This window comes from Equus quagga, chromosome 11, assembly GCF_021613505.1.
Source record: "Equus quagga isolate Etosha38 chromosome 11, UCLA_HA_Equagga_1.0, whole genome shotgun sequence".
Lineage (NCBI taxonomy): Eukaryota > Metazoa > Chordata > Mammalia > Perissodactyla > Equidae > Equus > Equus quagga.
Genome location: NC_060277.1, coordinates 22,754,643 through 22,767,546, shown reverse-complemented (window position 1 = coordinate 22,767,546; position 12,904 = coordinate 22,754,643). Strand labels below are relative to the sequence as shown.

The following is a 12,904-nucleotide window of genomic DNA, read 5'->3' as shown; positions in this document are numbered from 1 at the left end:
TATTTCACGGACGAGAAAGCTGAGGCTCAGGGAGGCTAGAACTTCTGCAAAATCCAAGACCAGGGGGCCGGCCTGTGGCCTAGTGGTTGGGTTTGGTGCGTTCTGCTTCATCAGTGTGGGTTCGGATCCTGGGTGCAGACCCACATCACTTGTCAGTCATGCTGTGGCGGTGACCCACATATAAAAAATAGGGGAAGAGTGGCACAGATGTTAGCTCAGGGCAAATCTTCCTCAAGCAAACAAAGAGGAAGATTGGCAATGGATGTTAGCTCAGAGCTAATCCTTCTCAGCAGCCCCCCGCCCCGCCCCCAAAAAACAAACCAAGACCAGGAAATGCAGAATCAGGATTTGAACACAGGCTTATCCAGCTCTGAAGCTCCTGTGTGATCTGGCCGGGTGCAGGGAACACTGGGGTTGTGAACAACCCTTTCCGGAGGGTCTTGTAGTCACAACAGTATCTGATTCCCAGAGAGAGCCGTGCACGTTGCTCAGAGAGCAGGAGAGCTTGTCTGAGAAGAGTGTGGAGAGGCGACAGCCATTTCGGCTATTTCCACCTCTGCAAACAAATATTTATTAAAGACCTACTAAGTGCTCTGTGCTGGTTTTCAGGCCAGATCACCTCTGCAGAGAAGCAGTATGACTGGGTCCACAGATACTTGGGAGAACTGTTATAACAGTGCCCGTGCACGTGTGTGCACATGCACAACCATGAGTGACGCTGCTGAGGATGCTCATGGAAGACTCAGGACTGACGAGAGGAAAACCGAGGAAGGCGGCCTGGAGGGAGGGACAGTTCTCAGCAGAGAAGGCAAATATGAGAAGAAAGGAATGTCTGCGGAGGATGGTGAGCAGACTGCAGGCTCCCAGCTGTGCTCAGAGTGGAGGGGCCCTTGGGGTGTGGAGCCCATACAAAGCGGTGACTGCCCAGAAAATAGACTGGGCTGTAACATAATGAAATCATATTTTTTTCCTCTTAAAAGATTGATCCTTCTTCATTGATTACTAATAGTCTTTCTCTTAAATTTTTTTAGGTAAGAAAATAAAGACCCTTTTCAAGGCAAATACACATGAAAGACAAAAAGTTCAAGTTATAAGAATGGTTTTTATATTTTACAACCCTCCAAGAGCTTTTATAGACAGCCCATTTAATTGCCACACTAATTATGCGAGGTAATTAGTTTTATTATTTCCATTTAAGAGAGGCTAAAAATGAGGCTCAGAAAGGTTAAGTGATTTGCCTGTGGACACCAAGCTTGTAAGTGACAGAGCCACTTCAAACCCAGGGCTCCTAGTTTCTAACCGCAGGTCCCTCAGCTTCACCAGGCTACCTCAGCAGCCGAGAGGGAAGAACGTGGCCAGTAAAAACACAGTCACTGAGTATTCTGCCTTTAAAGACATGCCCACAAAATGTACTGGGCAGTATCTACATATGCTGACCATCGGCTTGCCCTATGACTAACAATTGCACTCCTGGGAATATCCTCAAGAGACGGGAGGGCACATGTCCACTCCACAGCAGCCTAATTCATAATGGCCCCAAATCAGAACACCAGTAGAATGGGTAAACTGATCTATTTGTACAATGGAATACTACTCAGCAATGAAAAGGGAAGAACTGGGGCCGGCCACTTGGCCGGGTGGTTAAGTTCATGCTGTCTGCTTCAGTGGCCCAGGGTTTTGCTGGTTTGGATCCTGGGCATGGACATGGCACTGCTCATCAGGCCACACTGAGGCGGTATCCCACACGCCACAACTAGAAGGACTCACAACTAAAATATACAACTGTGTACCGGGGGGATTTGGGGTGAAAAAGCAGAAAAAAAAAAAAAAAGAAAAGGGAAGAACTCCTTTTACCTGCAGCAACATGGATGAATCTCACAGACATAATGATGGGAAAGAAGCCAGACACAAAAGAGTAATACTATATGATTTGTTTACATGAAGTTCAGTTACAGGCAAAACGAAATCCATGGTGATAGAGGTAAAAACAGTGGCTACCTCTGGGCACGGGTACTGGTGGGAAGTGGGTGAGGAGGTCTTCCAGGGTGCTGGCTATGTTCTGTATCTTCATCTGTGGGCATGTCAGGGGCATAGGCATATGTAAAAAGTCACTGAGTTGTATACCTAGATTTATTCATTTTATCGTATGTATATTATGGCTCAATAAAAAATAAGTGTCCACAAAAACAAGTCGTTCTAATACATAAGCCAGGACTGTCTGCACCTGTGAGGTTTAAATCACCATCAGTCAGCGCTGAGCATCCGGAAAGCTTATGAATGAAAAAACAAGAGTCTGTCCAGAATTCTCCCACCGCTTCCTGTCTGAGTGAGCTTTGAAGGAATGATGGCTGGAGGCGCTGTGAGTCCTGGAAAGCAGGGCTGGGTGACAGCTGCCCATGCTGGTGTTTACAGGAGGCAGGCATGGTGTGGATGTGTGAGGACAACAGGACAGACAGCGGATCCTGTGGTGCTCATGGCTCAGGCAGGGCTGGGGTTAGCCCTGGAATGACTATGGGTGAAGGTACAGAGCTGGGGTAGAGAGGTGGCTATGATCAGACCTCAGGGGAGGTGTAGGTGCATGGAAGTGCGAGGCCATGGTCAGCTGAGGGGTGGTGACATGGTGGGGAGGGCTGGGAGGTGAAGACCTGTGGTAGCAGGACCAGGTGAGGGCACCCGATTGAGCTCTCTGTGCTCAGACACCTCACTTGGATGTACCACCTCAACCACCTCAAGCTCACCAGATCCAAAACCAAATGCACCCTCTTTCTCTGAAAATAAGATCCTCCTGAGTCACTCGCTTCTGTTGCTGGCAACTCCGTTCTCATGATGACCTGCATCTGGCTACTTGGAACTATCTCTGACTCCTCTCTCCCTTTCCCCAACAGCATCTGAGCCTTTCCATTGTTTCTACACTCCATTCTTGCATTTGCTCATTCCCCAAGAACTTAGTCTGGTACAGGACAGACTAACAAGAGTATTTTTTATTTACCGCTTGCTATGTGCTGGGCACTGTGCTAAACACTTATATATTATTTCCCTTCATCTTTGCAAAAATTAAAGGACAAAGCAGGTAAAATAGATTTCCATTTTACAGATAAGTAAACTGAGGTGTGGAAAAGTTAAATAACCCCAAGGCCCCAGAGCTAGGAGGTGATAGAGTTGGGTTTCAAATCCAGTTCTATTTGACTTCAGCCATGCTCCTGTATGTCCCTCATGCTTGCTGACTGCCCCTGTGCAGTCTTAGCCTTCTTTACGTCAGTAGCTCCTAGCAAAGTCTGTTTCCAGACGAGGCCCTCAAATAAGTAATGTTGGCATTGCTCAGAGACCCTGACCGGAGAGAATTTAGCAAGGGTTTATAACTAAAGATCCATCTGCTATAATTGAGGGAGATGTACAGGTAACAGAGAATGAGCAATACCCAATAATTTCTAGTTGCTTCTAGAATGCTGTTGGCAGAGGACCACGCTCAAAGGCTCTGGGCCTGGTCTTGACCTTCTTCCTGACACCGGGCTTCTGCTCGCAGTCCAGCGGGGTGGGGGGTGGTGGGAGGAAGGGAACACAGGTCCAAATTCCAATTGCGCCTGTGCCCTAGGAGATGCCACCTCATCCACCCAGGGGGCGACAGACATATCAGTATGCCCTTAGATGGGGCACTCACAACTGTGCTGAAGCACAGTTGTCACTCACACGGTCCTAAAATTCCTGTGTTCGGCACATGCTTCTGAACACTGCCCACGCTTCCATAATCAAGAGGCAGCCTGGCTGTGGCCTGAGGGTACCATAAAATCTGACTTGCAAACATTATCAGGCACATGGACCAGCTGTCCGGAGGAGCTGATGAATCCCCAGCAGAAACTCCAGCGTGCAGCACGCGTGCCATCTGCAGAGCACACCCGCGGACACACACCAGGCCCTTTCTGCCTCGTAAAGAGGCCAGGCCGGGGCAGAGCCTTGGGAGGAATTTTATAAACAGCTGGGTTGTCCCAGAGCCAGAAAATGAAGGTCTTTCCAACTCCCTTGCACACATACATTAGAAGGTGCCCCTTAAAAACTTTTCCATAAAATAAAGGGAAAAGGGACTTAAGACAAATCTCCATTTTTATTTTCTGTTCTTTTAATCCCTGTCTTGATGAGAGGCAGTGCAGCTTACGAGGGTACATGCAATAGAGCCAGCCACACCTGGATTCAAATCCTGCCTCCGCCCTTTTACTGGCTGTGTGACTCTGTACAAGTTACATAACCCCTCTGAACCTATTTCTAGTGTATTTATTGTTATTTACCCACTCAGGCCTGACACTTGGTGGGTATTCTATAAGTGCCCCTGCTCCTTCCTTTTCCTCTGATGCAGGACAGCATTTCTTTTATTCTCCTTGCAAATCCTGGGGCCCCACAGCCTTAGTTTTTTTCCTCCAGTTTCATTTACTTCTCTTTACTTATCTCTTTCCAGTGTCTGGCATGAATCTGAAGACATTCATGAAAAAGAAGAGAGTGGGAAAAAGAATTTTAAGAGTGAAGGGTGGGCTACTCTATTTGGAAGGTAAGGGAAACACGGGACAAAGGGTATAAAGCTGATCCTTTGAAAGGTGTCAGGACAGCATCTGGCAAAGTGATGGGGGAGGCGAGGACGCCACCAGAAAGGCATTCAGGACAGCTGACTGGAGAGGAAGGCGGAGCTTGAAGGCCAGGGCCGAGGCGGCTGCTAGGGCCCTGCTCCACAGCAGCAGTGAGCTGTGAGGGGAAACCATGAGGGCACCCCCACACGCTGCCCCCTCGGCCCCAATCACCCAGGGCCACGGCCAGAGGGATCTCACTCCATGAACTAAGTATCCGGGTCCTGTCAATAGCGCCCCTGCCAGCCTCCTGGGGCTTCTGGCCCTGCCACCCTCTCATTTATTGATGGTTCAAGGCTGTAACCCACATTCTACAGAGCCCGAAGTTTGAGCGAAGGGGAGAAACAATCCTGCACCCCTCCCTCGGCACCAGACTCTGGTCACCCCCCGAAGGATGCTTACATGACCGCCTGCCCAGGCCGACTCCATGCTCACCCCTTCCTAAATCAAATATTCATGGCTCACAAGCGTCACCCGCTCTCCTCTCCTCCCGGGTCTGTGAGCCGGGATCTGACTGGTTTGCCTCAGGGTAAGCTCTCTCATGTAGGGCCAGGGCCCAGACCCGGTGGTGCTTCACACCGGCTCGGCTCACCCTGACTCAAAATCACGTCCCCACTGCTCTCTGGGCTGCCAGCGCCCATCAAAGCCGCGCATGTGCCTTTGATTAGAGAGACGGCGCGCCATCTGGCCCCGCAGCGGCGTGCGTGTGTGAGGGACGCGCAGGCGAGCTCGCTGGGTGGGCATCTGGCTCAGGGACAAGAACTGCCACGTGTCGGGGAAACTCAAATAGCAGAGCTGTCCGCCCGACATGTAATTTAGCATTTGGACAGTATCTGTACGAGCCAGGGTCTTAGTTTAACATTTTTCCTCATCACTTGAGACTGCTGAGAATGACAAAAGGGGGGAAGAGTTGGCAAGAAACGAAAGAACTAAAAGAGAAAGAAGAATAAGAATTCCAGAGGTGGCCATTATGAAACCCAGCAGACAGCGCGGCGCTGTAATATATTCCAGCCACTGCTCAGCCGGCTCGGAAGGACTAGGCTTTGGTTAAAAACAGGGACAATGAAGGTTCCCCGCTTCCTTCAGACACACGCGTTACCTTCGACACGAGGAGGACTACATTCAGTTGCAAACAGCACACTTGATTCCACACATTTGCCTGCTGACCGCTGTGTGAAGATCCAGGAAGCCGGAAAACGACACGGCTCCCTGCTATCCGGTGCTCTGAAAGCACTCGAAAAGCTGCCCCCCGGAGGGGCTGCTGGTCTTGGGGGTATTTTATTTACAGGTTAATTTCTACAGATCTTAGGAGGGGCTGGGATGGAGGGAGATGATTAAAGGGGACACCTGTTCAAGCGACTATATTGTCATCTTCTGGCCTGCCTCTACGTCCCCTGTCTACTCTTCTCCCTACTCTGGACCCACCTGGACTCACCAATGGGCTCCTTTGACCGCTGGCTTCTGGTTGGGTTTGGCAGGAGATGTGGAGGAGGGCAGAACAGGGTGCTCAGGTTGATCCACCCACCGCCTCTCTCGACCAAAGGTGGCCTCTCCTCTTGGCTGCTCATTCTTAGTCCTGGTGCCCACTCCCTGCCCCTGCCTTTCAGGCCGTGAGGCCCTTGCTGTCACTAGCTCTGGGATGCGGCATCAGGCCCCGTTGGTTTTCCTAAGCCCTGCCCATGCCTTTGTAAGTAACTCCTTTATTAAATTTTCCAGAGAGCGTGCCTTCCGGTTTTGCTGAGACCCTGATGGAGTGATGAGCCATTACTTGTCTGATCTCCTGGCCTGCCACAGCCCTCTTTCTCCAAAGGCAAAGTGTTCCCGGCTCACATGCTGTGAGGAGGGCAGCCCAAGCCTGGAGGACCACGGCAGCAGACACTCCCTCACCAAAACGCAACATCTCATCCATCTATTGAACCCACTACAGCCTCCCACCTGCACAGCTGTCAGATTAAGAAGAAAGAATCCAGCTGAAGAAGGACATTTCAATATTTTCTGGAGGAACGGAAGGGGAGAAGGAACGGGGGGTTATGCAGTAAGTGACTGTCCTCGAGGACCTGATCACGAGCCATCCGCGTTCAAGTGCCCACCTTGTCTTGCTGTGTACTCGTTGTCTTCGATCAATCGGGCCAGTCCAAAGTCGGCAATCTTGCATATGAGTCCATTCCCCACCAGAATGTTTGCTGACCGCAGATCTCTGTGGATATAATTCATGCGCTCGATGTAAGCCATTCCGGCAGCAACCTGCGGAAACCGAGGGAACAGGGCACATCCGTCACATCAGGACTCGACGTACTTAGAATCATCAAATTGAAAGGCAGGAATCCCGGTCCCACGGGGCCTACCTGGGCTGCCATGTCCACGAGATTTGGTAACTTCAGAGCTCTTCCTTCTCCATCTTTTAAGAAATCGAGTAAACTTCCTATGAACAAAACATAAAACCATTTCAGTTTGCTTTGAAAGATAAAAATTCCCAACAAAAGGTTGTATTTGGTTTTCTTATTAGAAGTAATGAGGTAATTGAACAGAATAATGCCACTAAGGAAAAAAAAAGGTTCATAAAAAAACAGGGTAGAAAAAACTCTATGTGTTATAAGGCAGCAGTTTTATCTTTTAAAAACAAACAATGGTGGCTCCATTTTTAAGGACAACAACAAAAATTGGATAAAACTAGAAGAAACGGGGCTCGATTCCCTTTCTGTTGTGAAGAACATGTGAAGCTGCACCCCTTCAGTCTCATTCCCTGGTCAGCCCTGAACAAAGGAGGGATGGAGGGAAAACACTGGCCAGCCGTGGTTCCCAAAACGTGGTCCCGGGAGCAGCAGGAACAGCACCCCTCAGGGAACTTGCTGGAAATGCAAACACCTGTGCTCCACCCCACATCGACTGCATCAGAAACTCTGGACGTCGGGCTCAGAAACCTGTATTTTAATCACCCTCTAGGTGAGTCTGATACACAGGAAAGTTTGAGAATCACTGGCCTAGCTAATTTACAGATTTGAAATCAAGAAAAGACGATCTGAGGAATATCGGGTGGGGCAGGTAGCTCCCCCTATGAGATCATGGCCAGTCAGGCCTTAAAGACACGTGAAAACAGCTGCAGCTTCAGAGGCACTATGACAACACAGCCAAAGGAGCTCAGAACTAACACCAGGGCTGAAACGGTCACGTGCAGAGGCTGGTTCTGCACATGATGGTCATCGGGGATTCTTTTCATGCTTCAGTCACAAAGCTGTTTACCAAATAACCCTGGGTACAAAGGACAAACAGTCTGCCAGGAAAAAATTTCCAAATATATTTTAAAATAAAGTACGTGGAAAGGAGAGATTACACTGGTGCCCTCTGATGCACAAGGCATTGCCTTTTAAGGCTGTTTCTTGTTTGGTTCATCTGTTTTTCCAAAACAAAGTGATCTTTGGCCTTATCCCAACAATATTGCTTCGATTAGAAAGACAGAGAGAGAGAGAAAATTAGAATAAAACGAGCTCTTTAAGGGCACGTCTTTCCTCATCTGATGTTTAAGAAGAGAACTGGAAAAAACTAAGACGTTGAAAAGATGGAGACTAAACTTAGCCCAGAGACCAGAGTCTGATATTAATGGTTCAGCCCCGCAAAAAGGAAAATTAATACAAGCTATGGCATTAAAAATAACAGTAAGCTATCATAGCCCTCTGTAGCACCCCGATATTAAAAATGAATGTTTTAATTAGGGAGAGGAGTGGGAACTCCTGACGTGTGCAGCATGTAAAAGGTACTGTGTCTCACAAGGAGCTGGGGGCAAACTCCAGGTCAGAGCCTGTTTTAAAAATGTTCTCATTAATACAGATTAGTGGTTACCAGAGGAGGAGGGGGTGGGGGAGGGCGAAAGGGGTAATGGGGCACATATGTATGGTGACGGATAAAAACCAGACTGTTGATGGTGAATACGATGCAGTCTATACAAAAACTGAAATACAGTGATGTACACCTGAAATTTATGCAATGTTGTAAGCCAATATGACCCCAATAAAATAATTTTTAAAAGATGTTCTTATTAATGAGCACACAATTTGTGCTTCCTGGTGGGAATGCTTGACTCACGCAGAAACCAGGAAAAAACCAAGCAGGTTGCTCTACTTCCTTCCCCGATATAAGCCCTGTTAGGTAATGGTGAGCTGGAGTCTGGAGAAGCCTCGTCCCACCTTTATTCATGTACTCGGTGACAATGTAGATAGGTTCCTCAGACACCACGGCATAGAGCTGGACCAACTTGTCATGCTTCAACTTCTTCATGATCTGCGCTTCCTCAAGGAATGACTCAGGGGACATTGTGCCTGGTTTAAGAGTCTTTATGGCTACTTTTGTGTTTCCATTCCAGGTACCTGCAGACATCCCACAATATTAAGTCAAACCAAAGACACTCTTGATGGAAAAAAAAAAAGTTTTATAATCAATAGCTATTTCATACAGTTGGATTTTAAGTTAAAAAAACTTAATATAGTTTTTGTTGAACAAAGACAATCAAATGTAAGGACTCTGTCAAGTATTTTCACAGGAAAAATGTGTTTACTTATGGCTATATTATGGTTTATAATTCTTTTAACTTTTTTCTTATTTTGATATATACCACCACTTTCCTTTTCTGGCTCAGCCATATGATTACAAATTTGTACCAGAAGTCTGGACATTTCTTTATAGGATGACAGTCCAGGGTGTAGGACAGGCCTGACCATCCAACAGCCATCCGTTAGGCAGCAGAGCGAGGCTGGAAGAAATCAGACTAAGTCCCATTTTTGGGGGTGTGCCATTTAAAAGAATAGGGTAACACACTAAGGATGTCTGGAATTTACCCTAGACTTTCAATTGTCTGCAGTGGATGAGCCACTTGACTGAGTCCTTGAACAGCTGATCTATAAGTAAGATTATAAGCATGCTGATAAGCACTGGCAAGGAGCTCACAGTCTACTTGCCCATGTTTCAACCGGGTGAGGACAATTCCTCAGGTTTACTGATGGTTACCACAACAAGAACAATGGCTTGTATCAGCTAGACTGGAAAAATTAAACAGCAGCTAAGAGGGAACAGAAATATTTACACTTAATATGTTAAAAAAATCTATTAGGTCCAGAGGCAGGCCTGGTTTATGAGCATTGGTTACCTCTTCTGTAAAATACAGGAATGGAACTGGATTATCTTTTAAGTCTCTTTCAGTCCCCAAATTTAAAAATGTCTAGGTTCTATGTGTATTCCATTATTAGTCCTATGATTTTGATTAAACTATTGATAACGGAAACAAAAATCTGCTAAGTTAGATTACGTTATTTTCTATTTGGAAAAGAAAGCTGGTTTAAATTAAGAGTAATGTTTATATTTAGTATAACTGATTTAGAAATAAAAAATTCTGTAAATTGGAGAAACTTTTGTTACCCTGCCAAAAATGTGGTTCATAGAATTACAACATGCAACCCACGAAAATATAAATTATGAAAGAACAAGGGGCTTAAGAAGAGTTAGTTCAAATCTTATAAAATATCTGATCACTAAATGTAAATGAGAAACTTGACAATTTGTAGGTGGTCTTTGCTACTTGAGTGCTGCTCTGGGGTGTTGTTAGCATCCCCCAATTTTAAACAGAGATCTTCCTCTCTAACAACAACCCGGTTACCTACATTGGCATTCCACGCTGATCCTGAACTACAACAATACCATGTTTTACAGTTAGTGGAAAAAAAAAAATCTTGATAATATGTGTAATGATTTAAAGTTGGTAATCATAAAGGTTGAAGATAAATTTTCATACAGGGTCCAATTCTTCCTGGTTATATGAGTGATTGGATTAAAATCCTTAAGGTCCAAGCTTCAATTATAAATCGGGCAGGTGAGGGAGAGGAAGGGCATATAAACACATTTCACAATACTTGAGTTAAAGTCCAGCAAGAGATGGATACAATAATGTGGACTCTCAACAGCAATAGTAATGATAATACCTATCACAATAGCTCAATTTCTGACAATACAATACTCATGTCTGAGTATCTATCTCTATCCCTACATATGTGTAGTACTTACTTGTTGCCAGGCTCTGTTCCATGTGCTTTACTGTATTAAATTTTTTAGTGCAGACCACACCTAAACTGTGACAGCCACACACAGCAACAGGTACCTATCTATACTGTCTTTAACCGAAAAAGAAGAAAGAGGATTCCATAAGCACCAACACTGTCTTACTGGCAGATGATTTTGGCTGGGGCCTGAGGCCATGGATTGTCTCTAAGAAAAGCTGCAACCAAACAAAGGGTGTTATGAAAGCTGTGGGAGGGCCCAGTGCAGTGGGTCTTATCAATGACCTGAAACCCAAATTAAGAGAAGTACGTGTGTAGTGAATACCTACTATGTGCAAGGGACTCTAAACATGTTGTCCCATGTAATCCTCAAAACAATCCTATGAAGTGGGTACCATTCCAATTTTACAGATGAGAAAACTGAGGCTCAAAGAGGGTAGATAAGCCCCTTGCCCATGGTTAATCAGCTAGTAAAGATTCAAACCCAGGCCCACTGAGCAAAAAAGCCCTGGTCTATCCCTATAGAGCCCACCTGTCGTATCTTACCTTCCCGTGTCTTAGGGAGAAGAAACACCAGATGCTTATTGTATTGGCTTCCTGTTTTGTGCATGCCTTAATTAACCACACGAAGTAGGACAGAGGAGTACAGCGAGGTATTGCCATATTCTGAAAATCTGGATAGGCCATCTAGCTATCCACGTTAAGTGTCTTGGTCCCAATGGCTGTGTGTGTGTTTTTGTTCAAAACCATCCTTTTAATTGGCTTTGAGATGCAGCCAAAACAAAATGTGCCCTCTGCCTTACCAAGCCACACTTCAGCGAAACACCCCTGACCCAGCTTCTTCTCCAGAAACAACGAACCACGTGCAACTTCCCAAGCATCTTTAGCCAATCCAGAAGTTTGCGGGGTACAACTCGATGCAATCATAGTTAAGTTAAAACACAAACCATCAGCTTTCTCTATAGGAAAGGGAATTAATAAAGAAAACAGTCCTTATAATCCATAATCATGCATGCACTAGGAGAGATGGAAGGTGATGTGCCCTTGAGGGCGACACTGAATTCACTGGACAAAATTTGCAGTTTGAAATGAAGGGCAAGGCATTTGGTGCAGGCTGGAACATTCCCTGCATCATTTACTGGTATATATTAGTGTAAGTCGAGTCATTTACCAATCTTGAACACCTACTATGTCTTTTCTAGAAATTCCAGGATTCCAAAATCGAAATTATTATTCCCCATTATTAGTAATTCCAACTTTCTTCCTGGTCATAAAGTCTTTATTTTCACCTTCCATCTCTGATGTTTGGGACTTCCCAAACCAGAAAGCTAGTAAGAGAGTAATTGAGTCTCAGCATACCCATCCATACTTCCCCAAACTGCCCATTTCCCAGTCTCTTGATCAACTGCAGGGATTCTCGAGGGATTTCCCAGACATCTTTGGTTTTGACAGACAGATCGGTAAGCCTTGGCATCCCTTTGTGACAGGGAACTACTAGGCGGCAGCAGAGACCTGCGGCTCTCTCTGATGGAGTGGGAAAGCGGCAGGAGAGGGAGAGAAAGCAGAACACGTGAAACAACAACACTTACAGGTGCAACAAACCCAGCCTGCGCACAGCGTGCCTCAACACAGTGCTGTTGGCAGAGAACTACACGCATCTTGGAAGACTAGACGCCATACATTGAAACACATTCATTGGAGGCAGAATAGAGGACAATTGGACCACTCCATACCCCCAGGTATAATATAGCCTATACATACAAACAGATATAGACTGTTCGTTTTCTACACTCACTAAGAAAAATGTTTTCAGCCCAATGTCCTAACAACATGTCTTCTGGAACCCTGAAAATACCTCCACTGATTTCAAAAGATACATTTGGACTACACAATGTCAGCATGACTGTCCTTTCCCCCTCTAGTATCAAAGGTTTAGGGACTCTCTGGTATGAATATATTTAAAGTTGTAACTTCAGTACAGATCTCTTCTATAGAACATTACACTGCTATAAACTAGGAAGGCTGAAGATTACAGCTGGCAGGGGGAAAAAGAGGTCACGGGTCTCTAGTGATTTCTTTGGCATTTTAACTGACTCTATTCTACCAGTCAGATACTCCCGCTTCTTTGATATTTCCCATTAAAAAAAATCTTTATAACAGTCTCTGAGGTGTAATTTAGGAGTCTGATTTGAAAGCAGAAAGAATGGAAACTAAAATCTGCAGAAACTCGAGGATATGAGAAAACTCTATTTC

The 12,904-nt window shown here is 45.8% G+C and overlaps 1 protein-coding gene across 4 annotated transcripts in view; it reads right to left on the bottom strand.

Moving 5' to 3' along the window:
• FYN (FYN proto-oncogene, Src family tyrosine kinase) overlaps positions 1–12,904 on the bottom strand; it is a 204,764-nt gene that overhangs the window by 26,068 nt on the left and 165,792 nt on the right. For 3 of the 4 annotated variants that reach the window (XM_046675110.1, XM_046675112.1, XM_046675111.1), the window contains 4 exons: positions 12,011–12,175; positions 8,792–8,971; positions 6,956–7,032; positions 6,701–6,854 (listed from right to left, as the gene is read on the bottom strand). In XM_046675110.1, the coding sequence (XP_046531066.1) occupies positions 6,701–6,854; positions 6,956–7,032; positions 8,792–8,971; positions 12,011–12,175 (576 nt within the window). Of the gene's footprint in view, positions 1–6,700; positions 6,855–6,955; positions 7,033–8,791; positions 8,972–11,454; positions 11,611–12,010; positions 12,176–12,904 lie in introns of all 4 variants that reach the window. The other variant, XM_046675113.1, reaches the window with a different exon arrangement.